At 35.8% G+C, this 25,701-nt stretch overlaps 1 protein-coding gene across 1 annotated transcript; it reads left to right on the forward strand.

Moving 5' to 3' along the window:
• Positions 1 to 134: 134 nt before the first annotated feature.
• On the forward strand, positions 135 to 24,238 carry Ctps (CTP synthase). Its single transcript, XM_068370857.1, has 12 exons — positions 135 to 250; positions 3,012 to 3,191; positions 5,350 to 5,519; positions 7,039 to 7,215; positions 9,942 to 10,148; positions 10,836 to 10,990; positions 12,906 to 13,127; positions 15,711 to 15,848; positions 16,084 to 16,293; positions 16,409 to 16,561; positions 19,187 to 19,302; positions 22,407 to 24,238. The coding sequence occupies exons 2-12, from the start codon at positions 3,026 to 3,028 to the stop codon at positions 22,562 to 22,564; spliced, it is 1,872 nt and encodes a 623-aa protein (XP_068226958.1). The 5' UTR covers positions 135 to 250; positions 3,012 to 3,025; the 3' UTR covers positions 22,565 to 24,238.
• Positions 24,239 to 25,701: the final 1,463 nt, after the last annotated feature.

The following is a 25,701-nucleotide window of genomic DNA, read 5'->3' on the forward strand; positions in this document are numbered from 1 at the left end:
ATCCATTTATCAGTTATTTTGTGATAACTAGAAATGTATCATAGTAATTATTTGTTCTGAAAGAATCAAGGATAAAGAACGTAAAACCGACATAAAATTAAAACACTACCAATTTCCGAGACAAAAATCTAACTCTGTTTCGTAGAAATTATCAGACCATGTTTTCTTCTGTACCGCGCGTCGACTGCACTCAGTTTGACGAGACATTGTCACACTACATCAACTTACTTCGTTGCAGACACTTGGAGAGGTAATATTTATCCACATTTGAATTACTTTCTGTGATTTTATATATCCGTATAGCAAAACAAGAGAAGTGTAACGTTGTGAGCTTATGGCAAGTCTTGAAATGTATACCAGTGAAAATGAGGTGTAGCCCTACCGTAACTCTTCCCATATTGTCAAATTAGTATGGCGTGTTGGGTAAGGGATCGTATTTCTTTCATGGTGCTTTAGTTAAATTTCACCCATTCTCATAGAGTGGAATTTTAATTCAACTCTTTCTAACGTGGAATTTTCCTTTAGCAAAATGTTCTTGCTATTATAGCGTAATCTAAGGATAGAGTAACCTGTTTTTACAGAGATTTTCTCATAAGAGGGGTCATTATTAAGCTTTCACGATTACAGTCAGATTTTAAACTGACCAATATATTAAGCTTATATTTACATAGAAGAATCTTGGGTTTTATTACAGTTACGGACGGGGAAAGCTTTCCTACTATAAAACAGGTTTTTCCTACAGAAAAACCCGTTTACCATATACCCTTCAAGCTTGAGGGAAAGATTACACGGATACTGTATTTTGAGGCTAAAATTTCATTATTAGTGTCAATGGTCAAGACATGTCTGCTACTTTAGATTAAGTCGTAGTATGCGCCAATATCAAGAATGGAGTTTGTGACAAATCGGGTATATACCTGGTGTAAATAAGTTTTGCAATACGTAGTCTTGCTTTGCTATATATTGTTCCTGATTATTGCAAAGTACTCTTTGAGCTTTGTTGTTTTAACACCCCTGGTCAGTTGTTTGCTTTCTTTTTTAATCCTTCAACTTTCTTTGTTTCCTGTAATGTTTAATTATTAAGGCTTCCTTATGATATGTATGTAATTTTTATCTATGCTTATATCTTACTTCATTGTATTAATATTCCTGCAATGTAATTAGTTACTTTTTAGTGTTTTTAACATAAGATTGAATTATATTGCCCGACACCTTTGACATATGTATATAAATCTTTTGTTAGGCATTTGCAATTTATTATTCCTGTTTGTTTAACCTTTTTATGGAAAAAATATAATCTGTTGCCTTAATATTTTTTATTTTTTTAACTTTTTTGTAAATATTAAAACTAACTCTGCCCTCATATACGAGGATACATGTAGCCTATTTTCCAGGCACTTACTTTCTTTTATGTAACTTTTATTGCAAATTAAGTTTCCCCCCACATAATATTTACTTCCATTTATCCTTAGGGTTTACAGTCTTTTTGTACTTGGTTAGTTTCGACCCAAGTTTCATACTAAAGCGATTTGTACCAAGAGCTATTTTGTATCACGTTCCTGAGTCTTATAACGGATAACACTTAATACCCTCACACTAGGATCAACACTGAAATTTATTTTTGTTTAGGCTTGTTTATATGTAATAAGTTTGAAATACCATAAAATTTGGAATGTTAAGTAATGTTTAAATGATATAATTTACCTAATATTGTACAACAACAACTATACTATGTAATGAAGGGTATGAATAAGAGTGCACAAACATTTCCAGGTCACTATGAAAGACTTTGCATATTATCAATAATAGCTTATCTATAAAGTCATATAACCTATAACATGTCGCATTCACATTGATTGTTCAACTCTTGTATCAATGGTATCACCAGTATCTGCAAATGAAGCCATTTGAATGACTAAACTGATACAGTGTCTCACCTCTAATTGGTGCGACAGGTTGGTACAAATCGCTTTGATATGAAACCACTTGAGTCAAAACTCTCCTTGTACGAAACAACCCGATACCATCCTTAGTATCAAGATCTAGCTACCATTTACAATTCTAGACATATTTTCATGCCTGATTAACCATATACCACTAGAGGGACACTGGAATGTATCCTAATCTAACTTGAGATTGCATTCAAATGCCTATTGTTTTTACCCTTACCTTAAACCTAAGTGTTTTCTCATATTTTGGAGGTGTGAATCCGAGATTATCCACTACAATCTGATAGGCTGGTTTAGGTATTTTATGGGAGTTTCTTGGCATAACAAGCCACCACTGCCCTGTTTGGTATGCAGTCTCCCATATCTTCTGTGGTATATGTCATTCAGTTAGCACAACTAAGGGTCACTACACTTCTATATGGGCTGCAAAGTTAGCACAACTAAGGGTCACTATACTTCTATATGGGCTGCAAAGTTAACACATCTAAGTGTCACTATACTTCTATATGGGCTGCAAAGTTGGATGATTTAGTGTGTGGTTGGAAGGGCCAGGCAATATAAAATAAAAACATGTAATATTGTGTTAACAAGATTTTCAGCCTATTGTTGTCTAAGAAATTTAATTGTCATAGTTCATCCAACTGAATTTTTAGGGTTAATCTTACTGTACTGTATTTTACATATGCCCCTAATATTATATATGCATGGTATTGTGCATATAATAAGAGTACACAACCTCTTGTACAAACATTAGGAGCAGTAAAGTACTGTATACAGTCTGGTGTATTTTGCTTATATTATACAGTACTGTATTGGGGATATCTTGTGTATAAGGTTGTGTACATAAGGGATTGTGCTCATAAACACTTATATTCATGGTATGGTGCCTAATATTCATGGTATGGTGCCTATAATTGCAGCCATTCTTAAGATTTGTGGAATTTTAATCTTTCTTTCAGCTGTAATTATAAAAATTCTTTTGTCAAGTGATACAAATTTTTTATTTTCTCTTCTGGACTTACATTTAAATCTAAAATTGGTTACTTTTAATTTTTATTGCAGGTTAATTCTCTGCAATGAAATACATCTTGGTTAGCGGTGGTGTGATATCGGGGATAGGAAAAGGAGTCATTGCTTCCAGCATTGGTACTATTCTCAAGCACTGTGGACTCCATGTCACGTCAATAAAGATTGACCCTTACATCAACATTGATGCTGGAACCTTTTCCCCATATGAACATGGTAAGTTTACTTTTTTCCCTGTTGTTGAAGCTAGATTTCAGTATTATATTGTAAGATATACAATAACATTTTAATTACTGTAGTCATATTATTGACTTCATAATTTTTTATGAGTATGGGTGTAAAAATTTTATAGCACAGAAAAGCTCTTTACTTTTATCTCCAATCTTTAATATGTTTGTTCCTTCAAAGGTACAAACTATTGTCTTATACTACAGGAGATGGTAAACTGCAAAATCTGGAATACAACAGTTAAAACTTATAATGAGGTGTAAACAAATGACAGGTGGTTTACCTGTTTGTAGCCAGAAGGCAACACCCCCCCTTTCCCTCTAGCTCACTGTCAACTTGCTTGGATTTCAGCCGTTGGAGAAGACTGAAGTTTCTCTCTGACTGGTTGTTAGGCAGTGGTTATTTTTCATCCAGCTTGTTTATGTATGACTATTTCATCATACCCCTGATGATGCAGATATCTCCCGGAGTACTGCGTAAGACCTGCTGTACTTTTTAAGAGTACATTAGTATTGAGGTAAATCTTGATAGATTATGCTGGATCTGCAGAGACCATGTGTGTACCCAGGCCTCTCCTTGTGACAAGTGTCGGGAGTGACCATCATCCTAGAAGTTTGGCAGGAGGAAGAAGCACAAGAGTGATTCTTCACCTTGGGGATTTTCCTCAAAGTTCAAAACTCTTGGGCTGCTTTTTGTACCCCCGGGACTCTTCTCTGGTACTCTCCTCCGGGGCTTTGAAAATAAGTGTACTCTTCTAGCAAGGAAGCATCCAGTGATTCCTTCGCTGACCTCGGCAGTACAGGACCTGTGATGAAAGACTACCATTCCTTTCTCCTTTCTAGGCAGGTGCCAGGAAGGAGGGCAGTGACACCAAGGCAATCCCTAAGTGCTCCTTCAAATGATCGGATAGTAGCAACTGGTAGTTGTTAGGACCCCTGAATGTGTAAGAGAAGTGCCTCCCACTTGATCATAGAAGACAATTACGATAAAGATTTTCCAATTGATGACACTTAGTAGGATGATTTGGAAGAACTTTCTCATCCTGAGGACCCTAAAACACCGATTACAGAGGAAGGAGAGCTGGAGTCGACATTTTTCAAAGTTCTTGGCAACATCTATTTAGTTAATGGACTAGGCTAAGTAAATTTTATTTTTCTTAATTAAACAAACCTGGGTCCTTTACATGAACTTTACCTCCAGCACGAACCCCCCTGATTAAGTCCCAGCTGCCTTCCAAGTGTGTGACAAGGAGCTTACAAAGGCGGTTGCCTCCCTGTTGTAGACAGGTAAACCATCTGTTGGCTGTTTACATCTCATTATAATTTTCAACTGCTGTTTTCTAGTTTTTGCTGTTTACCATCTCCTATAGTAAAGGATTCAGTTAGGTATAGGTAGCTAAATTACAAATTACTGTACTTAAGATGTGTTTTATCAATTAGATATTAGTGTTGTATTATATAATGTATATTGTGCATTGCATTTTATAGATGCAAAAAAAAGTTTCTTTATTATCATCGTACAGAAAGGTACTGTATATTGAAATATTCAAATGATCAGGTGCACACAAACTTGAACTAGAATTCTAAGGAGAAGCTAATGGAAATATTTTACTTTATATAGGTCTTCAACATTCTCAAAATTGTAATAAATTTTTTTTGTGCTGTAATATTAATTTTATAGATTAAGCTAATCTGTATTAGTATGATAGTGTCTTTTTTCCAAATGCATTTATTTTTTTGAACTGTGGTGGAAACTGAGGGTTTGTGTTATTTATCCTCCCTAAATGAAGGTATTATGGAGAATCCCAGTTGCCAAGCAAAGTTTTGGGCAGGGAAATGCCATAAAAGGATTTATTACATCTTGCACTAATGGCAAATATGCATAAATCATTCTAAAGCTTGTCAGAAAACTACATGGCTTGCGTGCGTTACAGTAAACCTGGGTTATTGGGTAGGGGAAAACATAGTGTGGGATAATTGAGGAAACCCTATATCATCCAATAGCACCCACTTAACCTAACTTAGGGCACTACTGTAGAACTGCCCACACTCTATTTTTTATAACTAATTCTTTTGTTGCAAAAAACTAATGTACTGTATCAACTAATTCAGTTGATGCGTAGTTTTTAACTTCAAAACTATTTCAGGTGAAGTCTTTGTCCTGGATGATGGAGGCGAAGTTGATCTCGACTTGGGCAATTATGAACGTTTTCTTGATGTCACGTTACACCGTGATAACAATATAACAACTGGAAAGATATATCAGTCTGTCATCAACAAGGAGAGGCGCGGAGATTATTTAGGGAAAACAGTTCAGGTATGTATGATTCTTTGAAGTCTGTTAGTTTTTAATTTTGCTAGTTTGAAAAACAACTTTTTTTTAATTTTGCTAGTTTGAAAAACAACTTGGACTTTAAATCTCTGTTCTTACTATAGAATGAAAACTGCAGTACAAAATAGGAATTGAAGTGAATTTTATGCTTAGGATTGATTCTGTAGCCTGACTTGGACAGTTGATACACTTCAAGTATATGGTGACCAGTTTAATACTGTTATTATACCTGTATCGCAGATCCATCTCACTTTATTTATCCTCCTTTTTGTGATTGGGAAGTCCTGAAATGAGGTGCTATGCAAGAGAGGCTAAAGGTTTTTAGATTGAATGTGGTTGATCCTAGGGCCACTTTGAAGGCATCTAAGGTTTAGTTATTGGAATAGTGTTAATAGCACCGGGTACTACAATATAACCAAAATATATTGACCCGACACCGAATGTCATAGGCTTACCGTGAATAGAATAGGAAAAGTATTTATTTCCATGCAAGGTCCTGTGCATCCCGAGGAAAGCAGAATTTATTGCAGCACAATGCATAGCTCAAGTATTTTGAATCTACAAAACTGTGAGCTTCAAAGACAAGTATTAAATTGATTTTTTGGATTATTGCTAGATATCTCAAATATCTTTAATGAAGAAATCCATGAAGTAGTTGATCTGAAAAATTAGTGGTAGGATGACCTCTGTAGAAAATATCCATCGCTGTTGGAAATTTTCGATGCAAGCTTTTGTCCCTAAAATCTTAGTATATTTTATTAGTGTTGGGGGACTATAGCATACTGTAGTACTGTACTGTGTATTGGTAAATTATCAGAAGGGAAATCTTGGAACACCAGATGAGGAAGTTAAACAAATCTATTTAATGTTGAGCCCCACGTGATTTTGCACAAGAATTTCTTATGACTACTAATGTAAATTGCAGGAAACTTGACATACCTGATCCTTGAACAGAAATCAATGACCATTGTAATCCTATTTACTATGGTTAATTGTAGATAGTATGCATAGCAATATGGTTAATAGTAGATAGTATGCATAGCAATTAACTTTTATAACAGTAAAACTACAAAGGCTGATCTGTTAAACAGTTTTGAATAAGGAAAGTGGTGTAGGTGAAGGATTTTATAGGCTTGCTGGTAGAAAGGAAATGGTTGAAGAGTAAGCTATTCAGGCGTTTATAATTTTGGCCATAGAGATGAACCACACTGCTGGCAGTATCCTTTAGGTGAAATGCGAGATTTTAAAGATTGAGATTTCAATTTGAGGTCATTCGGTAGTTTAGTACCCAAGTATAAGGGTAATCCGAACAATTTTTTTTTTTTTTTCTCCAGAAAAGTCAATGGATTTTGTCTTGTCTTAATGATGCAAACACTTTTTAAATATTTTCTCCAGCATTTTACAACTAACCATGAACATATGTAAGATTGTATGTATTTCGGGTATATTTTTTTTATACTGTACTGTAATTAGGTTTTTAAAAATATTCCTTTTTTTTTTAAAGGTTGTGCCCCACATTACTGATGCCATTCAAGAATGGGTTGAAAGTGTAGCCCTGCGGCCTGTTGATGGTGACCAAGCCGATCCTGAAGTTTGCATTATTGAATTAGGCGGGACAATCGGTGACATAGAGGGTATGCCTTTTGTTGAAGCTTTTCGACAATTCCAATTTAGAGTGAAGGTATGTAATTGCATGCACTTTAAAAGTTTTAGAATACTTGAATTATTCTTTGAGGGTCCATTGTCATCTAGCAAATCAACTTCTTGGGGTTCTTTAATTCATTCGTAAAAAAATTAAGGAAAAAATTTATTTATTTTGACGCAACTTCTGGAGAGAGGTGGAAGATGAATTTTCTGCATCTCATTTTAAGTAGGGACTGTTATTTCTAAGTTTAGAATGATAACTATTTGATTTTTTCTTTCATTATAATTTAACTTATAAAAACAAAATCTTGTGTATTATTAAAAATTGTATTAGTTTTACTTATGCTGTCGAAAGAAAAATTGGTTTTACTTTATGGTTCCAAAACAACACACTACAGTATATACTCTTTAAAAGACAATGGAGTTGACTGAAAAGTATAAAGGAATATTTTTCTTAGCTAGATTTGTTTTATTGTTTCTATTGTTTTATATTTCATTATTACACATACTACAAAAATATTCTGCTTCAGATTGAAGTCAAAACCTGCATATTTATATGTGGAAAATTAATTTACAACTCTAAACTATTAGAGAACATATTTGATTAAGCTTATAATTAGTAACCCAAATCCTAAAGTGTTCTCTCCCTTTTGTGATTTGGACTGTGCCACTAATCTTAAAGGGTTAGTTAAAAAATTGTCATCATGAAAGTCATTTTTAAATTAAATAGCTGATATCTGTGAAGCTTATTTGACAATAAAACCATCAAAAATATGCCTTAATTAATGATCATTATCTCCATCCTCCGATAGAAGAGGCCATATCGGGACAGCGTAATTGCATTTGCTTTACGTATTATGCATAATCTTTGTTCCTCACCACATCTACTAGACTCTTCTTGATCTATTTCATATCTTTCTAAATTGCTAATAATTTTTTGTTGTAATTTTAGTTCAGGAATATTGCTGATATTTATCCCGAGTTTGTTGAATGATATTAAATGTTTAGAGGTGCGTGGTAATTAAGCGCTCATTGGCCAGCTTTAAAACTTGTACTTTGCAATTGGTATATTGCAGTTAACATTTACCATTCTGTATCAGTGCACTTTTTGTACTGTAGGAGGCCAGGTCACGGGTACAACCAATTGCTAATTACTTGAACAGGGCATCATAGGGTTCTTTCTTCTCTGCATTGGTAAGAAAGTAGATTTTCAGGCTTTTCATGTCAAGCTTCTGTTGCCTTTGTTTCCGTAGTCTGTGACGAAAACCTTGTACCAGTCTATTTTGAACACTAGTTCAGGACCTTGATTCTATCTCTTGTGTAAGGTGAATTTAAATGGCCTGGTGTCACATTGGAGCATTTCAGTGATGCTTGAAGGGCATGACACCTTGCCTTGTAATTAGCCCTAGCAGAAACAAGGAAGTATTCAGGCATTGTTCCTTCTGGCTTGTGAGGTGGATTGCGTTCAGAATTTAACTTGTTCAGTTAGTATCTTCCATTTCAAGTAAAAACTTTCAAGTTTGAGGCCTTTTTGTTAGGCTTCTGGTTTACCTGTTTGTGTACTGTACTTAGAGCTAATGGTCGGTCTGAAGGTGTTTGACCACCTTTTCTGTACAGTACCTTACTGATGTTGTTTAGACTCTTGGACCCCTTTTCTTTGGGTCCTGAGATGGCTGTTCAGTAGTTACGTAGTACTTTACGGGACTTGATGTGCATCATGTTTGTGGAAACATGTTCGGTACCAAGTCTCAAGGAAAGGTAGAATGACTGGCTCTTGTTCTTCTGTCGAAGGGATGCAGCAGTTTTAACTGCTACAAGCTGGTCTGACATCTGATTTTTCCCGAGTTACACTACCAAGCACCTTTCTTGCAGAGTACTACTGCCAAGAAGAAACTCCTCTAAGGGGAGGGTTGGGATTGGCTTTCAAATATTTCTCAAATTCCTTGTTCCTGTACAGGACCAGGAAGGATGACATATCAAGGGAAGGAAAGAACCTGTTTGGTTTATGGGGACTTCCTCTCACTAATTAGTGTCTCGCTATATACATAGGAACAAATAACTAATTTTAAAAGTACAGTAATTTGTATTTCCAAGCTATACAGTCCAGTCTTAAATTTCCCATTTCAACCACTTCTCTCGGTCTGCCTAAGGACAAAAGTGGCTTGTCGGACAAAAGTGCTATTCTCTGACAGGCAGTTGAGCATTATTTCCCCTTTGCCACTCCTGTCGTTAGTCAACTATATTACTAATGAGTCAGTGGCTATTCCAATGCTGCTGAAGACATTTTTATTTCAAAGGACTCCAGTTTGTTTAGTGAAGAAAAATACATGTTACTTAGAAAATTTACTACTGATGATGCAACAACTATTAGGTTTAACCCCCATTTGCATCCTGGCACTGATTGACCTCAGTAACCCCATTGCTGTTCCATTGGTGTACTTCCAAAACATTCTGTTTTCCCAAGTCTCTGGTGGTATTTATCCATTAATGGACTTTAAATTGAAAGATAATATTTGATTTTTATTAATTCTTTGTGAATTAAAACTAAGTGATAGGTATTATATAGAAATTTCTTCCCTGTTATTTTTCTTATGTAGAGAATATGAGTTACAAATATTTAGAAATTGTGTGAAGAAGTCTTGATCATAGTTTATTTTTTGTGTACATGTGAGATACCTCTTGACTCTTAATAATCATATCATTTAACCTATGCCTGTGTTGAATCTACTTTTCTTTATTCTCATATTGTTTCCATCTTTTCAGAGAGAGAATTTTTGTGTTGTTCATGTTTCTTTAGTACCACAACCTTCATCTACTGGAGAACACAAAACTAAACCTACCCAAGCTAGTGTAAGGGAACTGAGAGGTCTGGGATTAGCCCCAGATTTCATAGTTTGCCGTTCTGAAAAGCCAATTGACCAAGCTGTGAAACACAAGATTTCCAACTTCTGTCATGTTGCTCCTGAGCAGGTAATTGAAAATTACAAACGAATGTTCATTTTTATTTTGGGAGCCATAAAGTTTTGGGTTTGAGAATAGGCCTTATGTCAGAATTACAAAAAACATTTAATGGATCCCATGACTGCAGTATTGCAGACTCCTGTTGTATGGGATCACAAAGGTGCACAGATAAACAATGGGCCATAGGTAGAGATATGAAATATTTATTTTATACAGTATCTTGTCTGTATAAATTTTTAATGCTAGTACATTTTTATTTTTCTTCAAGTCACTGCAGTTAAAGTGAAATTTAGCTTTATATCACTGTTGATTATTATGCTAGTAGCAAATGATTTGCTTGAGATTTATATAAACTGGTAACTCTGAATATACTGTAGTGGGAATATTTTCTTGGTCATTCTTTATCTATGCATATACTGCTTTAATATAGATCTCTCCTTATTCAGCAACTTGTGAATGGCAGATTTCTGTTCATGCTTGGATGATAGTATTTTATTTAGTTCAAAAATCAAGAATATAATGATCCTTTCATCACACTACTAATTTTTTGTGGCTATGACATACGAAGAACAGTTAATACTTGTGCTTTTTTTATTGCTATAGTGTGAAGTAAAGTGAGTAGAACTATGATGCAAGTTAAATCATTTATTCAAATTTCAGTGGAACCTTTAGTTGATTAAATTTTGCTATTTCTAGGTCATATGCTTGCACGATGCAAAGAGTATATATTCTGTACCTCTAATGCTGGAAGAGCAGATGCTGTCGCACTTGCTGAGTGATCGTCTTAGTCTGAATTTAGATACTCATCGTCCTAGAAACTTTATGAAGAAATGGCGTGATTTATCAACCAAGTAAGTATTTTGTCAATATTTATGGTATCTAAAATAATTGTAGAAAGACTTAATTTAATGTAATAGTTCTGCAAGGACTCATGTCATGGAAGTGAGCAGTATTGCATTAATGAAGTATGGAAAATGGCTCTTTGTTGTGAAGTGTTACCAGGATAAGTGGACAAGTATTTTAGGATTAGCAAGTTGTGTATCTTTATCTGATATGAGTTGTCTTGTAAATTTAATAACCCATGGGACAAAATCTCGGAATATTGGAAGTAAAGAGCAACTCTTACAATATACTTTTTATGCAAAGGTCACTTTCAAACAATAACATACCAAGTTTTGGAATGAATATCTTTAAATTGAATTTTAAAAGCACTTTATATTTGGTTTATGCTAAAGTTAAGTTTGTAAGGACCAGTAAATTTTTTAATAAGATATCTGTACAGTAACATTTGAAATTCTGGTGAAGCTGAATGTTCTACAAATTCCAGCTTTTGAGGGTTGGAAAGCATCAAATGACACCACAAAAAGAAAAAAAAAAAATTGTAGTCATTAATGTTTTCACATTGGGATAATGTTGTGATGTCTGAAGGGTGTTGCGGGATGATTTAATTTTTTATCACCCAAAAGTCACTACAGATCAAAGAAATTTCTTTGAGAGAATTTTATTTATGCTGTATAGAATATAAGAATATCTGCTATCATGGCATAATTTAAGTGGATAATTTTTGTTGGTTATAGCTTACAAATATTATACTGTAGTGTACAATAAAGTAAAATCTATTAGTTTTAAAGCTGGAAAGATTATCAGATTGTAAACAAATTTACTGGGAATTATTTAGAATAAACTGTAAGCCTATAAGTAGCAAGCCATAACAGTGTATATTTTGCCCTAGATAAATTTTTTATCTGGGGACCTGGTATCTCGTAGGGTTGAAAGCAAACTTTTGTCACCCCAATGACTTAATGAAGTTTAGCTTTGTGATGTGCTTATAGCAACAGTATTGTATCTAATAGGACAGTAATTTTAAAGATTGATTTTAAGGTTTTAATGTATTAAGGGGATATGATTGTACAGTATTGTAAGTTGTGGTAGTGTTGACAAGGTACGTTATGCCGTACATATACCTTTATTAAAGTGATTTTGAATAGATTAATCACTGTAGTTTTAGTTTGATGGGAGTTCTTTCTACAAAGTAAATGTACATTAGAATTATTTTATACCCTATGTATAGCTTTTCTGCAATGTAAATGCTAATATTCTACCTGTAAATGGAGTAATCAGCCACTAAGTACAGTATTTATTCTTCAAGTTACAGTTGATCTGATTGTTTTCTTCACTGATTCATGGTGCTTTAGTAATGAAAATTACTTCATGCAGAAATAAGGTTATTAGTCCTTAGTGATATATGCTAATATTTTAAGTAAATGTTAAGTACAGCATGTAATAGGTGCAGTGCCTTAAACTAGGACTAATCTTGAAAATTTCTCATAAATTAGCCGATAAACCAAAAGTGTATGTGCTATGTAAACCGTTAACCTCGGTACAATATATAATAAGGGCAGTACTTTGAAATAGGACTAATCTTGGAAATTTCTCGAAGTAGCCGATAAGCCAATACTGTATGTACTATGTAAACAGTTACCCTATGTTCATAAAAATTAATATATCCTAGTTCCTCATGAATAGAGCTGGCTTTCAAGTGGTAGTTTCAATATTTTCTTTTTGTCAATGGTTGTGTAGTTTTGGTATATTGTACATTTACAAGGATTTTTTGTGTAAGCTAACTTATTTTTATGTAGATCATTCAGACTAACCAGTCTTGATTTGATTTGAACTTAATACTGTACCAGGAATAATTATTTGACCAGCTCCAGGGGGTCATAATCTAGTGAGAGTGTTCCCTAATGACATTACATTTTTTTTCAGGCATGAATATATGCACAACAGTGTCACCATTGCATTAGTAGGCAAATATACACAGCTAGAAGATTCTTATGCTTCAGTGATAAAAGCATTACAGCATGCTGCTCTTGCTTGCAACCGTAAGCTTGACCTGAAGTGTATGGAGGCAGAAGATTTGGAAGAGGAAAGCAAGGCAACCCGTCCTGTGAAGTATTATGAAGCTTGGCAGAACCTTTGCAAATCAAAGTAAGAACTTTTCTTTCACTAAGTTTTCTTTACTGCTTTACATCTGCAAATCCTCTTTGGGGGTGGAGGGGGTTAGTGCTGTCAGTGCATAGTGGTATTGCAAAATGGTCTTTCCAGCATTCCTTTGACCCATTGCGATATTCACTTTTTAACTTTATAAATTATCCTTGTGTCCTTTTGTAATATCTAAGTGTCATTTCTTCCATCTTGCTATTCAGCCTTGTAACTTAATGCTATAGTGCTTATTGTTAGGTTCCCCCAGTTGCACCTTGACATTCAATGGCCTTTGTGTTCAGGAAACTTATTGTACTTGGTTCTCTAAATCAATTTCATAATTCCATTGCAACTACTTAAAATTATTTTTCCCTGTTATAACCTTTCTGTACTTTATATTTTCTCTGGGTAACTTTTTTTTGTTTACATACACTATTATCCACTTCCTGAAGATTGACTCTGAGGAGCTTTCATATATTCTTATAATTAAAATTTTACCTGTCTTGATCTTTTCTTAATTTTTTTCTTACATTGATTGCATTCACGCTTATCCAGTCCACCCTTAAATTATCGGTCAGGTATTACCCACTGTGGTTTGTGTGGTACACAGTAAATGCTAATGAAGGCTCATTGCAATATCACTGAGACCCTAGTTTCTTTGCTCTTTGTCTTCTAACTTTTCATGTTATCTCTGTGGGGTATTCCTATTTGGTTGTCAGCTACTCTACTTGCACTTTGTGGGGTATTCCTATTTGGTTGTCAGCTACTGTACTTGCACTTTGTTCCAATTTTCACCTTTTGTGTCGGACAGGCATAGTTGATTGGGTCAAGTACTTCATATTTTTCTTCAGAAATGGATTGCTAATATTAATTACTTGCCCAATACCAGAGTTAATATAACTGTGCCAGGGTCATCTATGTACTGTAGCTCTTTCTTCCTTCCTGCAGCTTTCTCCTTCATTTGGATAAACAACAAAAAGATGTGCGCTGACTCTTGATGACCAGTCTTTAATCTAAAATCCCTTGACATATCACATCTTACATCTAGATGCTGTTGGTAAAATAATCACATGCCTTGGGAGTTTAAAGAACTTTTTGTCTTCAAGTCTCCTTTCAAAGTTTTTTGTGCTGGCTTTTGTGTTAAGCCCCGCAAGATCAGATATTTAGTATCTTACTTCCTGTTCGATGGTACTATTTTATCTTTATCCTTGTGAAGCATATACTGTAACAAAAAATTTCTTGAGCCCTTTTCAGTATTTATCACTGGCCATACCATTTAATGTTGGATTCTTCTCAGGTATGGGTAATTTCTTTGCTTACATCTGCAGCAAATTATTTGGCATATTCCTTACGCATTCTTTCCTCGCTCTTCTAGCAACTTCAAGTAAGCTACACTTTAAGTCTCACTCAGTTATGTACCGTACCTACTGTAACTGTTGATTGGCTATTTGCTCATATGGTAAGTGTAGGAGAGACTAGTAAGCAGTTCTTTAAGGAGAAAGAAAATGGAATCAATAAGTGTTCTCTGGCCTTTGATATTGCCACAATTGCTGCATCATAGTCTTTTGTTGTTTTGGGATAGTTGTCCTGTGTGGTGCTACACTTGAAGACACATACCTGTTAGTATCTTTTTTTTTCTCTGTTATCTGGTATTATATAGACTTAACAGTGGTCATGGGTGGATGGTGGTTTTATCATGAGGTTGCAATTTTCTTGGTGCTCGGCTTCATTATGAAAACCATCGTTATTGGTTCCTTCATCAAAGTACCAAATCTGGTGGATACTGTGCTTTGTGTTTGTTGGCTCTGCCATGTTGAACAGCTTTATCCAAGGTTTTTATTTTTTTCAATTTATTATATAGAGAACAATTATCATTTTTCTTTTTTGTATACTATACTGTACATTATATTGTAGTTATGTTCATATTGTTTTTTATTATTCTCATGTTTGCTTGAAAGTATGTACTGTTTACCTTTTTATTGATTTTATTCTTTCATTGTCTCCAGATATTGATTTTATCATTGATAAAGGAATAGAATTGATTTATCGTGGAAAAACTTGAATTAAAGATGTTATTCAGAGTATATGCGTCGGTGGAGAAGAATAGTATTTTACTATGAAAGAAACTTTCAGAAAAAAAATCAAAGAATTGAAGGAAACCTCAAATGGAAGGCAATATACTTTACAACAAAATATAAAAAAAAAAAATCTGAAATTTTATGAATGATGCCACTATTATGAGGGATCCAGTGACTGACATGTCGACAAAATTTTTAAAAGATCTATATGGTTTGGACACGAATTGAAAAGGGATGAAAAAATGTTTGTTAGCAAATCAATAATTACGCCCAGGAAATCATGGAAAAAGCAGATAGATAGACCTAAACTTGACAGGAATTCAAAAAAATTTACACGATCTATATTTGTGCAGAAAACTAATCTCATATTTAACCCTTGAAAGAGAAAATCCTATTTTGAAACTTAAAATGCTAAGAGAGGATTTTAACCTGTTTGTTAGATTATTTTTTTTACCATTTTTGTTGAAATTTACTAAAAAAAACCATTTAATTCTTCTATTTTACCTTACAGTGGCATTATAGTCCCAGGTGGCTTTGGTCAAAGAGGACTGGAAGGGAAGGTAGCAGTGTGTAAATGGGCAAGGACAATGAGGAAACCTCTACTAGGTGTCTGTTTAGGCTTACAAGCTTCTGTTATTGAATTTGCAAGGTTAGTATACTTTTTATTGGCTTTGAGTGGTATAAATTCCTCTTCCAATAAACCACAAATAATTCTTAACTTGAAGTACTTTACTTAAATATCAGATTTTTCAGGGTTTTTTTTTATATATACTTTGTTTTAGCACTATTAACAATGTCTTTGTTGTAAGTTCATATGCTAATTGGTCATAGAACCTTTATTTTATGGCTGGATATTCATGTATTGAAATTTGGAAATCTTCCAGGAATGTCTTAGGACTTACAGATGCAAATAGTCAAGAAGTTGCCCCTGAAGGTACATGTCATGTGATAGTTGAAATGCCGGAACATAATCCTGGTCAGTTAGGTGGAACTATGAGACTGGGAAAAAGACAAACTGTGTTCAAGACTCACGATTCTAAGATCAGACAGCTGTATGGAAATGTTGATTACGTGGAGGAACGTCACCGTCATAGGTATAGATATCTTACTGAGAATACTTAATTTGTGTCTGTCATATTCTGAACCATGTTTTGATATTTTTAAATAAAGGGTTAGGTGCAATAATTATAATGATACTTTTTTATGCAGGTATGAAGTCAACCCCAAATATGTCAGTGATTTTGAGATGGCTGGTATGAAATTCGTTGGTCAGGATGTAGATGGTGAGAGAATGGAAGTAATGGAGTTGGCAGATCACCCATATTATGTTGCATGTCAGTATCATCCAGAATATCTCACAAGGTAAGGTCCTTTTCAGTTTCACAGGTTTATCAAAACAAAATTTTTGTGAAAGAAAAACTATTTTGGATGAAGCTTGTACTTCACTCATTTACAATTGTTCAGACACAAATACAAACCTTCTTTCTTTACTACGAGTACCTCATCGTAGCTGGGTGTTCAAGGCCATAAAAAATCTGCAGGGCCAGACCTCTTCCACCTTCTCAAGGCCCCTAAGAGCTCGAGGTCAACGCTTACGATTCTACTGTATCTCTCACGACCACCCCCTTCTGCTCATATCTTGTGCAAGAAGACTCGACCATAAGCAACGGGCTACCAGGAGCACGACAAAGTTCTCGCTTGCAATTTGAACACCTCTCACGAATGATACTTGGCTTCTCTCACTATTTGCCCTTAAGGTTGAGTCCCTCTCCCCATCCACTTCGCTCCCAATCATCTACTCATTGGGATACCAATGCTGTGTGGATACACAACATCATTGAAGGCGCTCTGGGTTCCTGATCTGACGAGACAAAGGATTCTTCTTACCATATATCATATGATCAGTGCCTAAGCCCCCTCTCCACTCATGCTAGGACCAGGGAAGGCCAGTTAATGGCTGCTGAAAACTCGGCAGGTAGACCCTCTGGTTCCCCAAACCCCCATCCTTAGCTCACAAGGATGGTAAGGTTGATGACACCAAAGGAACTAACAAGTTGAGCATGCCTCGAACCCCAGTCTGGCGATCACCAGGTAGACATTATTAATAATGAAGAGGAAGGTCCTCCTTCTGCGTAATTCTTGTCTCCTTTCCTCCCTTGTTCCTTGTGGACGAAGTTGAGGCAGTAGCACAGAAATGGAGGAAGACCAGTCAGGACTCGCTGCTCCTCAGGGCCGTTTATATTGCTCCTCCCCCTTTGATGACACCTGTGCCATAGCTCAAGATGCAACACAGCAAGCACATAAACCCTTTCCCAATTCTTTTCAGCTGAATACTGCTAAGAGGGCTTCCCAACCCAGACAACCCTTTCAAGGGAAAGGCCAAAGAGGAACGAAAGGCAGAGCCTTCACACGAGGACAGTGACCTATCTAGAGGGATCACCCCCCCAGAGAAGACACTAGGGAATGGTTATGCCTGCAACTAAGGTGGCAGCATTGGGAGAGCCAAGGAGCTGAACCATAGACAGTACGTGTCCATCAGGCAAGTTACATCATACTTTTCATCAGCTCTCTCCCTTCTGTGATTAGTGACCTGTCAAGCCCCCTGTCCCTCACCAAGGGTTCAGTGAAGGACGTCACCCTTCAGCCAGAAGTTCATGTTAGTGAAGTGTGCTCTTTAAGAGGTTGTGGATTTGTCCCAGGCTGCTTCATACCACTCCCAGCCCCGAACGAGTTTATCCTTCAAACTCTATTCAGAATGGAGACTGCAGCCAAGGTCAGACCATGAGATTTTATGATAACGGTGGACTAAACGGGCTCGTACTTCCAATTCCTGGTCCATTACTAAGAACACAATCTTCCCTTATATCAGGCAAGTTACTGAATGTGCTCTTAATCCATCCCTTCACCAACCATCAAGAGAGGACCTAGAGCTCATGATGTTAGGGGCGTTAGCATATCCCGAGAGTTTCAAGAGAAACTTGTAGGTATTGCAAGTGGCTGTATAGAAGTGCTAGACAACCTTCACTGTCCGCTACCTGCACGACATGACACCCAGGTCCCTTAACATGTTCTCCTTAGGGCCTGTGGTGGTTGCTTAGAAAGTGTTGTAGCTTCCTTGCTCCTTACAGGACAATTGCAGAGATTAGTCTGTCTGGGGTGGTTGTAAAGGAATGACTTTTTTTTCTTTCTTTTTCTTTCTTTATCTTACCCTCCCTTTGGGGACAGCAGCCAAGAACCCAGTTAGCTGGCTACTATGGACTGTATGTAAGTCGTCTTTGCAAAGTTGCCCACTTATATCTTTCACTACTACATACATATAGATTTCGCCATGTCTCCATTCTCCTAACGAAGGGGAATTTGAGTTCATGGGTTTCAGTGTGTTTGAGAAACACACATTTTCCAATCACTGACCATTGCTGCTCGAGCCATTGACCTCTCGGGTATTTCAAACTTGCTGAACAGGTTCACAAGGTGTTAGGACTCTCATCCCACTCTCTCTGCTCGGATGTTATATTTCCGGTAAGTATTTAGCCAGTTGAATGGACTTCACCCAGCTTTGTTGAGTCTCCTAGTAAAGAACAAGGGTTTGTATTAATGTCGGAACAAATGATATTTGAAGGTAAATTGCATATTCCTAACTACAAACCATAAGTTTTTTGCACACACTTCTCACCAGCACCTTCCTCTAAGTAAGTCATAGAGCATTCAAAAGTAGGGTGAGTGAATGTGTGTGTGGACTGAGCAAGAGCCTTCTGCTATCCCCTCCCAAGTTGGTTGGCTGCCACCTTGCTCGTTTTTATGGCAGTGAACACCAAGATACACTGAGTTACAACTAGTAAAGAACTTCAGGTTTGTCATAGGCAAAAAAGAAATTACTTTCACATTTGTCATTTAAGCTGTAAGTGTATTCTTATAGCATTCCATTTTAGTTACAGTATATATTTTAGTTTTTTAATTTTAATGTGGCCCCCAAATTTTTATTTCTAGGCCACTGAAGCCATCGCCACCCTATCTTGGTTTAATACTGGCATCATGTGGTAAACTAGATCAGTACTTATCCAGAGGTTGTCGTATGTCCCCAACAGACTCGCCAGAATCTTCAGGTAGGTTAAATATTTTACTTTGTTTCAAAATTTTGTTCTCATAGTAATTTGGAAGTAGTGGATTTTGATATAGTGCTGCATGGGAACTTAATTAATTGAAAAGATTGGACCAAAAATGATGTGAGAAGCCTCCAAAAACTGCAGGCATGTGAGAGAACTGGGTTACTGTGTTAAGAGGATGGTGTTAAGTTTGAATTTTTATTTTATTAAATGGCTAAAGCTACAAGAAACCATAGCCATATTAATCTTTAGGCAAGTACAGTATTCTGTTTTCTCTCAACTGGCACGGCTTATGTTTTCAGTTAGTAAAATTATATGTGACAGAAGTTGACCATGTTTGAGTTGTGAACTAGCGACACTTAGTACACTGGCTAACTTTTATTACACCAGCTATTATAAACTACCACACTACCCTAGTATAATCTTAGCTAGGTCTGTTATGACCAGATAAAGACTTTCTGAATTTGATTCCTTAGCATAAATCTAATCCATGTCTTTAATTAGTATTATGGTTTTGTAAATTGCTGAACCAGAAGAGATGTCTGGATTAAATCAAAACAAGGTTGGGTACTACTTCAGTTGAACCCCGTAAATGGGAGAGTGCTGTCTGTGCACCTCAAGCAGGCTGTAGTTGTAAAGGTCTTAACAAAGTATTTTTTTTTTCTCCTCAACGTCACTAAGTTTATCTTTCTACTTTACCTTTGTTCCTGCCATCTTGCTCCCCAAGCTTGTCATAATAATAGTACCAATAAATAATCTTGATGGAAGTAAATCTTGAGAAATTAGTCAATCTTTATAACCATTACTTTCAGACTTAGTAATTTAGATAGCTGTATCCATAGATAGGAGGCTGATGGCTAACGACAGAACCCAATACTCGGACACGAGTGGGCGCCGACGACGACGACTATCTATGTTAGTATAAATATGTACTGTCCAGCTGTAGGCAAATATTGTCACTCAGGTTAGGGTAGATGCAACTCAAACTATAGTCTAGGTTCTCTTATGTTATGCTGTGCTTTTAGTCAAGTTCCTTCCATCTTAGAAAATTTCTTTTCAGTTCACGTAAATCTGCTATTTTGCGCGGCTATGTTTGACACATTTTAAGAATTAATTTTCATTGGAAGAGTGGCAACTTTGGCTTGGACGCTTCCATTCCCAACACTTCAGTTCTTAATGTTAGAACTGAAGGGAGGAGCAGAGAGAGGAAAGGTCCCCTTTTTTTTTTTTTTTTTTTTTGATGTCTGTTACCCCCCCCAAAATAGGAGGAAGTGCCTTGGTAAATAGACCATAGTGCTCCAAGTTTACTTCTGTAGATGCTGGAATACTTTCTGTGCGTCAAGAGGAATTTCTCTAAAAGTGCTGAAAAGTTTTTTTGATGATTATAGAATGGCACTCTCATTAGTTGTACCTCAAAACCTCAATATGAAGATCACACAGTTCACCAAAGCCTCTTTATCAACGAGGAAGACTTTGACATGTCAAATCTCATAAGGCAAAAAGTAGTTAATCTATGTGTTTCATAGCTAAATATAGTACAGTTCATCCTGACAATGCTTTAGTCATGGACTTTCACACTGTAAAAGAATATAGTAAAATAGGGAGATGGAGATCTGCAAGTCACATATTTTATCCCCGCTTGTACCGGACTAACTCTGTGCTTTTATTAAACTACTATAGGATAATAGTAATGATGCCACTAGTAGTGTAGCTACATTGATACTTGCACCATGAGGTTGGAATGCATATCTACACCTTTTTCATCTTGAAAATAAGGATGGACATGGTTACAGTTCTTAACCTTGAGTAATGCTCAGGTTTTAAGCTAGGCATTATAAGTCGTTCATGGCTTGGCAAGTATTTCCTTTGAGAATTGATACTTTACACTAGCCTTCTCTGCCAACTTTATATATAAAAATTTCCATTCCAGTATCAGGCGACCCCACTTTTTTATAATAAAGTCTTTGAAAAGAATTTTTTTTCTAACTGCTCCTACCTTACAGTGCCTTATGGAAGGATATTTATTAGTTAACCTGTTTTTACTATGAACTGAGAAATATATTTCAATGGAATTTTTATTTTGAACCTTTCAGGAGTTTATTTTGGGCAACATTTTAATGAAGTGTTATTACAAAGTCATGCATACCACAAACCAGCTTTCAGCACAGCTCTCAATCACATTGTGCTAAATTGTTTGGGTGGCGTGGAATAATTTTTCGTCATAACTTTTCCGACATTAGTATATACAGCACAGTAACATATTTTAGTAAAATATTTTTAATCTTCAGAGGACACATTCACTCCAGGACAAACCTTTAAGAGGCAATATACTGGGGGAAAATGGTAATACCCTGAACTTGAAAAAATTTATTGGGTTTTATCAAGTTTTAATCAATTTATTTAATCCTTGTAATCCCTTCTTATTTCACATTTAGATGTTATACATTAAAATGATACCAAATGGTGGGAGTGTACAGGTACAGTTGATTAATTTGTATCAAATAGCATTGAATGGGCTTTGATACCCATGCTTTGGCTTATAATCACATATACTGCACAATGTAGAAGAGTATAGCCAGTGTGAAAGATAGAAGGTACCTCTACGCTGCCATGTCTAATAACCCCACTCAATATTACCAGTGCTGTAATATACTCTGCATAGAAGTTAAAATAAAGCCTCTGCTCTAAAAGAAATTTTCAAGTGCATTTTACCGATGATTGCCTTTTCATATAGTGAAATGTTGGGTCTGTTAAAGGCACTTTTTGTATAAAGTATCACATGTGAAATATTGGGTCTGTTGAAGGTACTTTCATTGCAAAGTATCACTTACTTTTACATGCCTATAGTCGCTTTTTCTAGATTTTGATTAAATCTAAATTATCATCCCAACCAATTTAATAATTTGATGTATAATTTAGTCTATACAGAATACTGCCTTGTATGCAAGTACTGTTTGTAGATTTAGATTTATAGAATTTGGGCCACAGGAAAAATTTATGCTGGGATGGGATTGAATGTTCATAGCTGACATGGTTTCTTTACGATTATAACAAAAACTTTACTTTTAGCTTATCATTTCTTATGAGCTTTTTTTTTTATACAGATGAAGAGTTACCAATGCCACCTCACTTGCTGGTGAATCAGACTGACAAGCCGAGTATTTCCCCTTCAACAAGACGCTCGTCACCAATTTCCTCTCCAAAGAATCCTTTAGATAGTCCTATAGAAGCTTCTGGATTAGATACTGATGCCAAAAAATAAAGGTAGAGTTTGCAATATACTAGATTAGGCTCTTGTCTTTGCGCTGGAATACAAAAGCTTGGTAGTATATCTTTTCAATTACTGTACATGGAATGGTTAAGAATATAAACACTTGAGCTCTTAGTTTTAAGGACAAGGTGCCAATCAGTTGCTGCTAGTGCAATTTCAATGGGATTTTGTTAATTTATTTAATAATACACAAAGAACTTTACTCGTTAATTATAAGCACACCCATTGTTATGTATTGAACTGTCTAAGACGAGTACGAGGAGTATTGAGAACCATAATTTCTTTACTATTTATCTTTTCTGTCTATGACTTGTCTAGTTTAATTTTAAGTGTACATTCAAATTTTGTTGCTCTCTAAAGATACTCTTGCACAAAGTATTTCATGAATGTTTATCTAATTTGACTGCATTTTAGGTGCCAGGAGACTAAGAGTCGGGTTAAGTTTTTTATCTGTTCTTGCCACACTGTAATTAAGTGGATAATCTCATAGATGTGGAAAGCTACCTAATAATCACAACGTAGGTCAGGTATGTGTATATGGCTAAGGGGCATTACTGTAGTAGTCTGCATGGAATGTGCCTTAGTTCAAGTGTAAATACTGTAAAACAAACTGTTGAGGTGTGGATGCATTGCCAATGTAGTTTATCTTGTGTAAGGCGTAATTATATGTTGTATTAAATTATTTGTAGCCAGTTATATATACAGTAATAAGATTTATTTTTGTTATAAATATTCTAGTTACCCTTTTAAATTGGATGTATAAATTCTTGTCAGTTATATATTTTTAAGTGATTTTTAAGTTATAAATTTACCTAGCAAGTTTTTTTTCCAGCAGAAAATTTGTCTTTTTGAGATTTGTTTAAAATATAAAATAATCAATTTAGTGAAGATTAATTTTTAACTACTATTTTCCTGTATTTCACAAAATTTGAATTTCAACTTAATTTTATGTATAAAATGTGAATTGCAATCTTTTAAGTTTGCAGTATTGTTTGTTGTACTATAGTAATTAGTGAACAAAAAGATCTGTGAAGTATCTCATAGATTGGCCGTATCATATGTTCTATAATTGTCGTGTACATTAATGAAAATTTAAATTAAATTATAAACAAATGCTTTTAAAGTTTTCTGCCAAATTATTAATCACTGTAGGGAATATAGTTAGTTCTTGGAAAACTGGATAGGAGAAATCTTGTTTTAGCATACATTTAATTTTTACTGCCAGAAACGAGCTAAAGAATTTGTAATCACTTTTTATTATTTATTGGACTTAAACAGCCTCATAATCTGGAATAAAATCCTGGTTTGAATGCAGGTTCTATGCACAACATGTAAAGGTACTCTGCTTCATTTTTTATGAAAATTTCAGCTGGCTAATAACCATTGATGGATAATGTTTTTGTATGAAACTAGGAATAGCTGTACTGTAACCTTTTATCAGTTCAGTTGTGATAAAGACTTGAGAGTAAAAGTATTTAAGAATGCTCTTGTGCTTCCCATAAGTCAAGTGAAAGGTATGTTGAATTTTGTTACACATTTTTTCCTTTCCTATCAAAGAAATGTACTATTTTCATATTTCACATCCTCAAAACCTCAGGACTTTAGTAAAGGGATGTTTGCCATATTGAAATCTGTTTCAGTTAATAAATAGTTATTTTGCAATAATATTTTATTCCCCTAAAATGTTGACAGGCTGGAAATATCAAGCAGATGATTCTTTGTTGACAATTGTTTCCCTTTCAAAAGGAATTGATGATCCAAAGCAGGAAGTCCATTCTCATCCAAGATGATGATTTGTGGAACATGAATGCCAGTTATTCTACTCTTATACAAGCCCTCGTCCTTTAGTAGGGGTAGATTCAGGAGACGGCTGGTAACAGGCAATTCAGACTGCTGTGGTTGTGTTGAACAGATGTTTTCCCAATGCACTCGCAACAGCCTGAAGTTTTGTGCCGTGTTTAATAACATTCTGCTATTCTTAACTAGTGGGAGTGTGAGTGAACTTGGCTAAAAGCAGAAATCACTATCCAACGTGCAGGAGGCACCGCTGCACTAGGGATTTCCCTTGTGTGTGCAAGGAACAGTTGCCCTCCCAGTGGGCGAGATTTCGGTGTAGTTAGAAGAAAGCCAAACATGATCTTTCTCCTACGGCTTCAGCAGCAAGATCCCGACTTCTGAAACTCGCCGCTCCAGGTTGTCTTTGGTTAACTCTTAAAGAGGCCAAACCGAAGACGACCAGCGACCTTTGTTCTGGAGGGCAATTATCCAGGAAGATCCTCTTTCCTACGCTTCAAGATGAACTCCAATTGCCGGACTTGGATATTCTGGCCAAAGCACTATGGGAAGTACCCTGTTACACCATTGCTGTCCACAACTATTAATTCCTATGACAAGGACTTTGCGTCCAAGAGCTCTGCATATTCCTCTGAGAGTTATAGCCTAGCGATTGACCTAATTAAACCCAAGAAAAGTGCTCCTGTATCTTGCCGGGCTTCAGTCCCAACAGATTTTATCACAACTTTCCCAAATGTAAGGACAAAGAGCCATCAACAAAGAAAATCGGAACTGCAGAGAAGCGAGGCCTTTACAGTGTTACTCCTGCAGGCTCACAAGACCAACTGAACCGCGCTACCCTCAATCGAAACGCGATCCTTAGGGGCGTAATAGATTGATTTTGCCCGACTAACACTACAGGAGCAGGAGGGTTTTGGGACTACAGGAAACTTGACAACCTGGGTAATGCCACTAAAGCTCCATTTTTGGGAATGGAGGCTTCATTCGACTATATGTTCAGGAAGGGTCATTCCTAAGTACTATATGGTTACCTTGGTTACATTAGACACTTAGGACTCTTCAGAAATTAATTCCTCCTGCATTCTCTCTGCAGAAGTGGCATTATGTGATAGAGGGAGCTCGTCCTTCTCTGCTTCCCTTAGACCTTGAAGTGCAATACTGAATGCAGAGCTGTCAGTAGAAAGGCTCTCACAACAACCATTACTTTTCTCAGCCTCAAAGACTATGAATATAGAGGCAGCATGCAATATCAGTTTACAGTCCTCTTCCTGGTTGGATCACTGGTCTGTTACACAAATATTTTGTGGTATCCCAGAATCTGGCAGATTCAGACT

The sequence above is a fragment of the Palaemon carinicauda genome, chromosome 3 (genome assembly GCF_036898095.1).
Source record: "Palaemon carinicauda isolate YSFRI2023 chromosome 3, ASM3689809v2, whole genome shotgun sequence".
Lineage (NCBI taxonomy): Eukaryota > Metazoa > Arthropoda > Malacostraca > Decapoda > Palaemonidae > Palaemon > Palaemon carinicauda.

Coding starts and splice junctions, on each gene's coding strand:
- Ctps (XM_068370857.1), top strand. CDS start 3,026: ATGAAATACATCTTGGTTAGCGGTGGTGTGATATCGGGGATAGGAAAA. Junction 3,192..5,349: donor CTTTTCCCCATATGAACATG/GTAAGTTTACTT, acceptor AAACTATTTCAG/GTGAAGTCTTTGTCCTGGAT. Junction 7,216..9,941: donor AATTCCAATTTAGAGTGAAG/GTATGTAATTGC, acceptor CCATCTTTTCAG/AGAGAGAATTTTTGTGTTGT.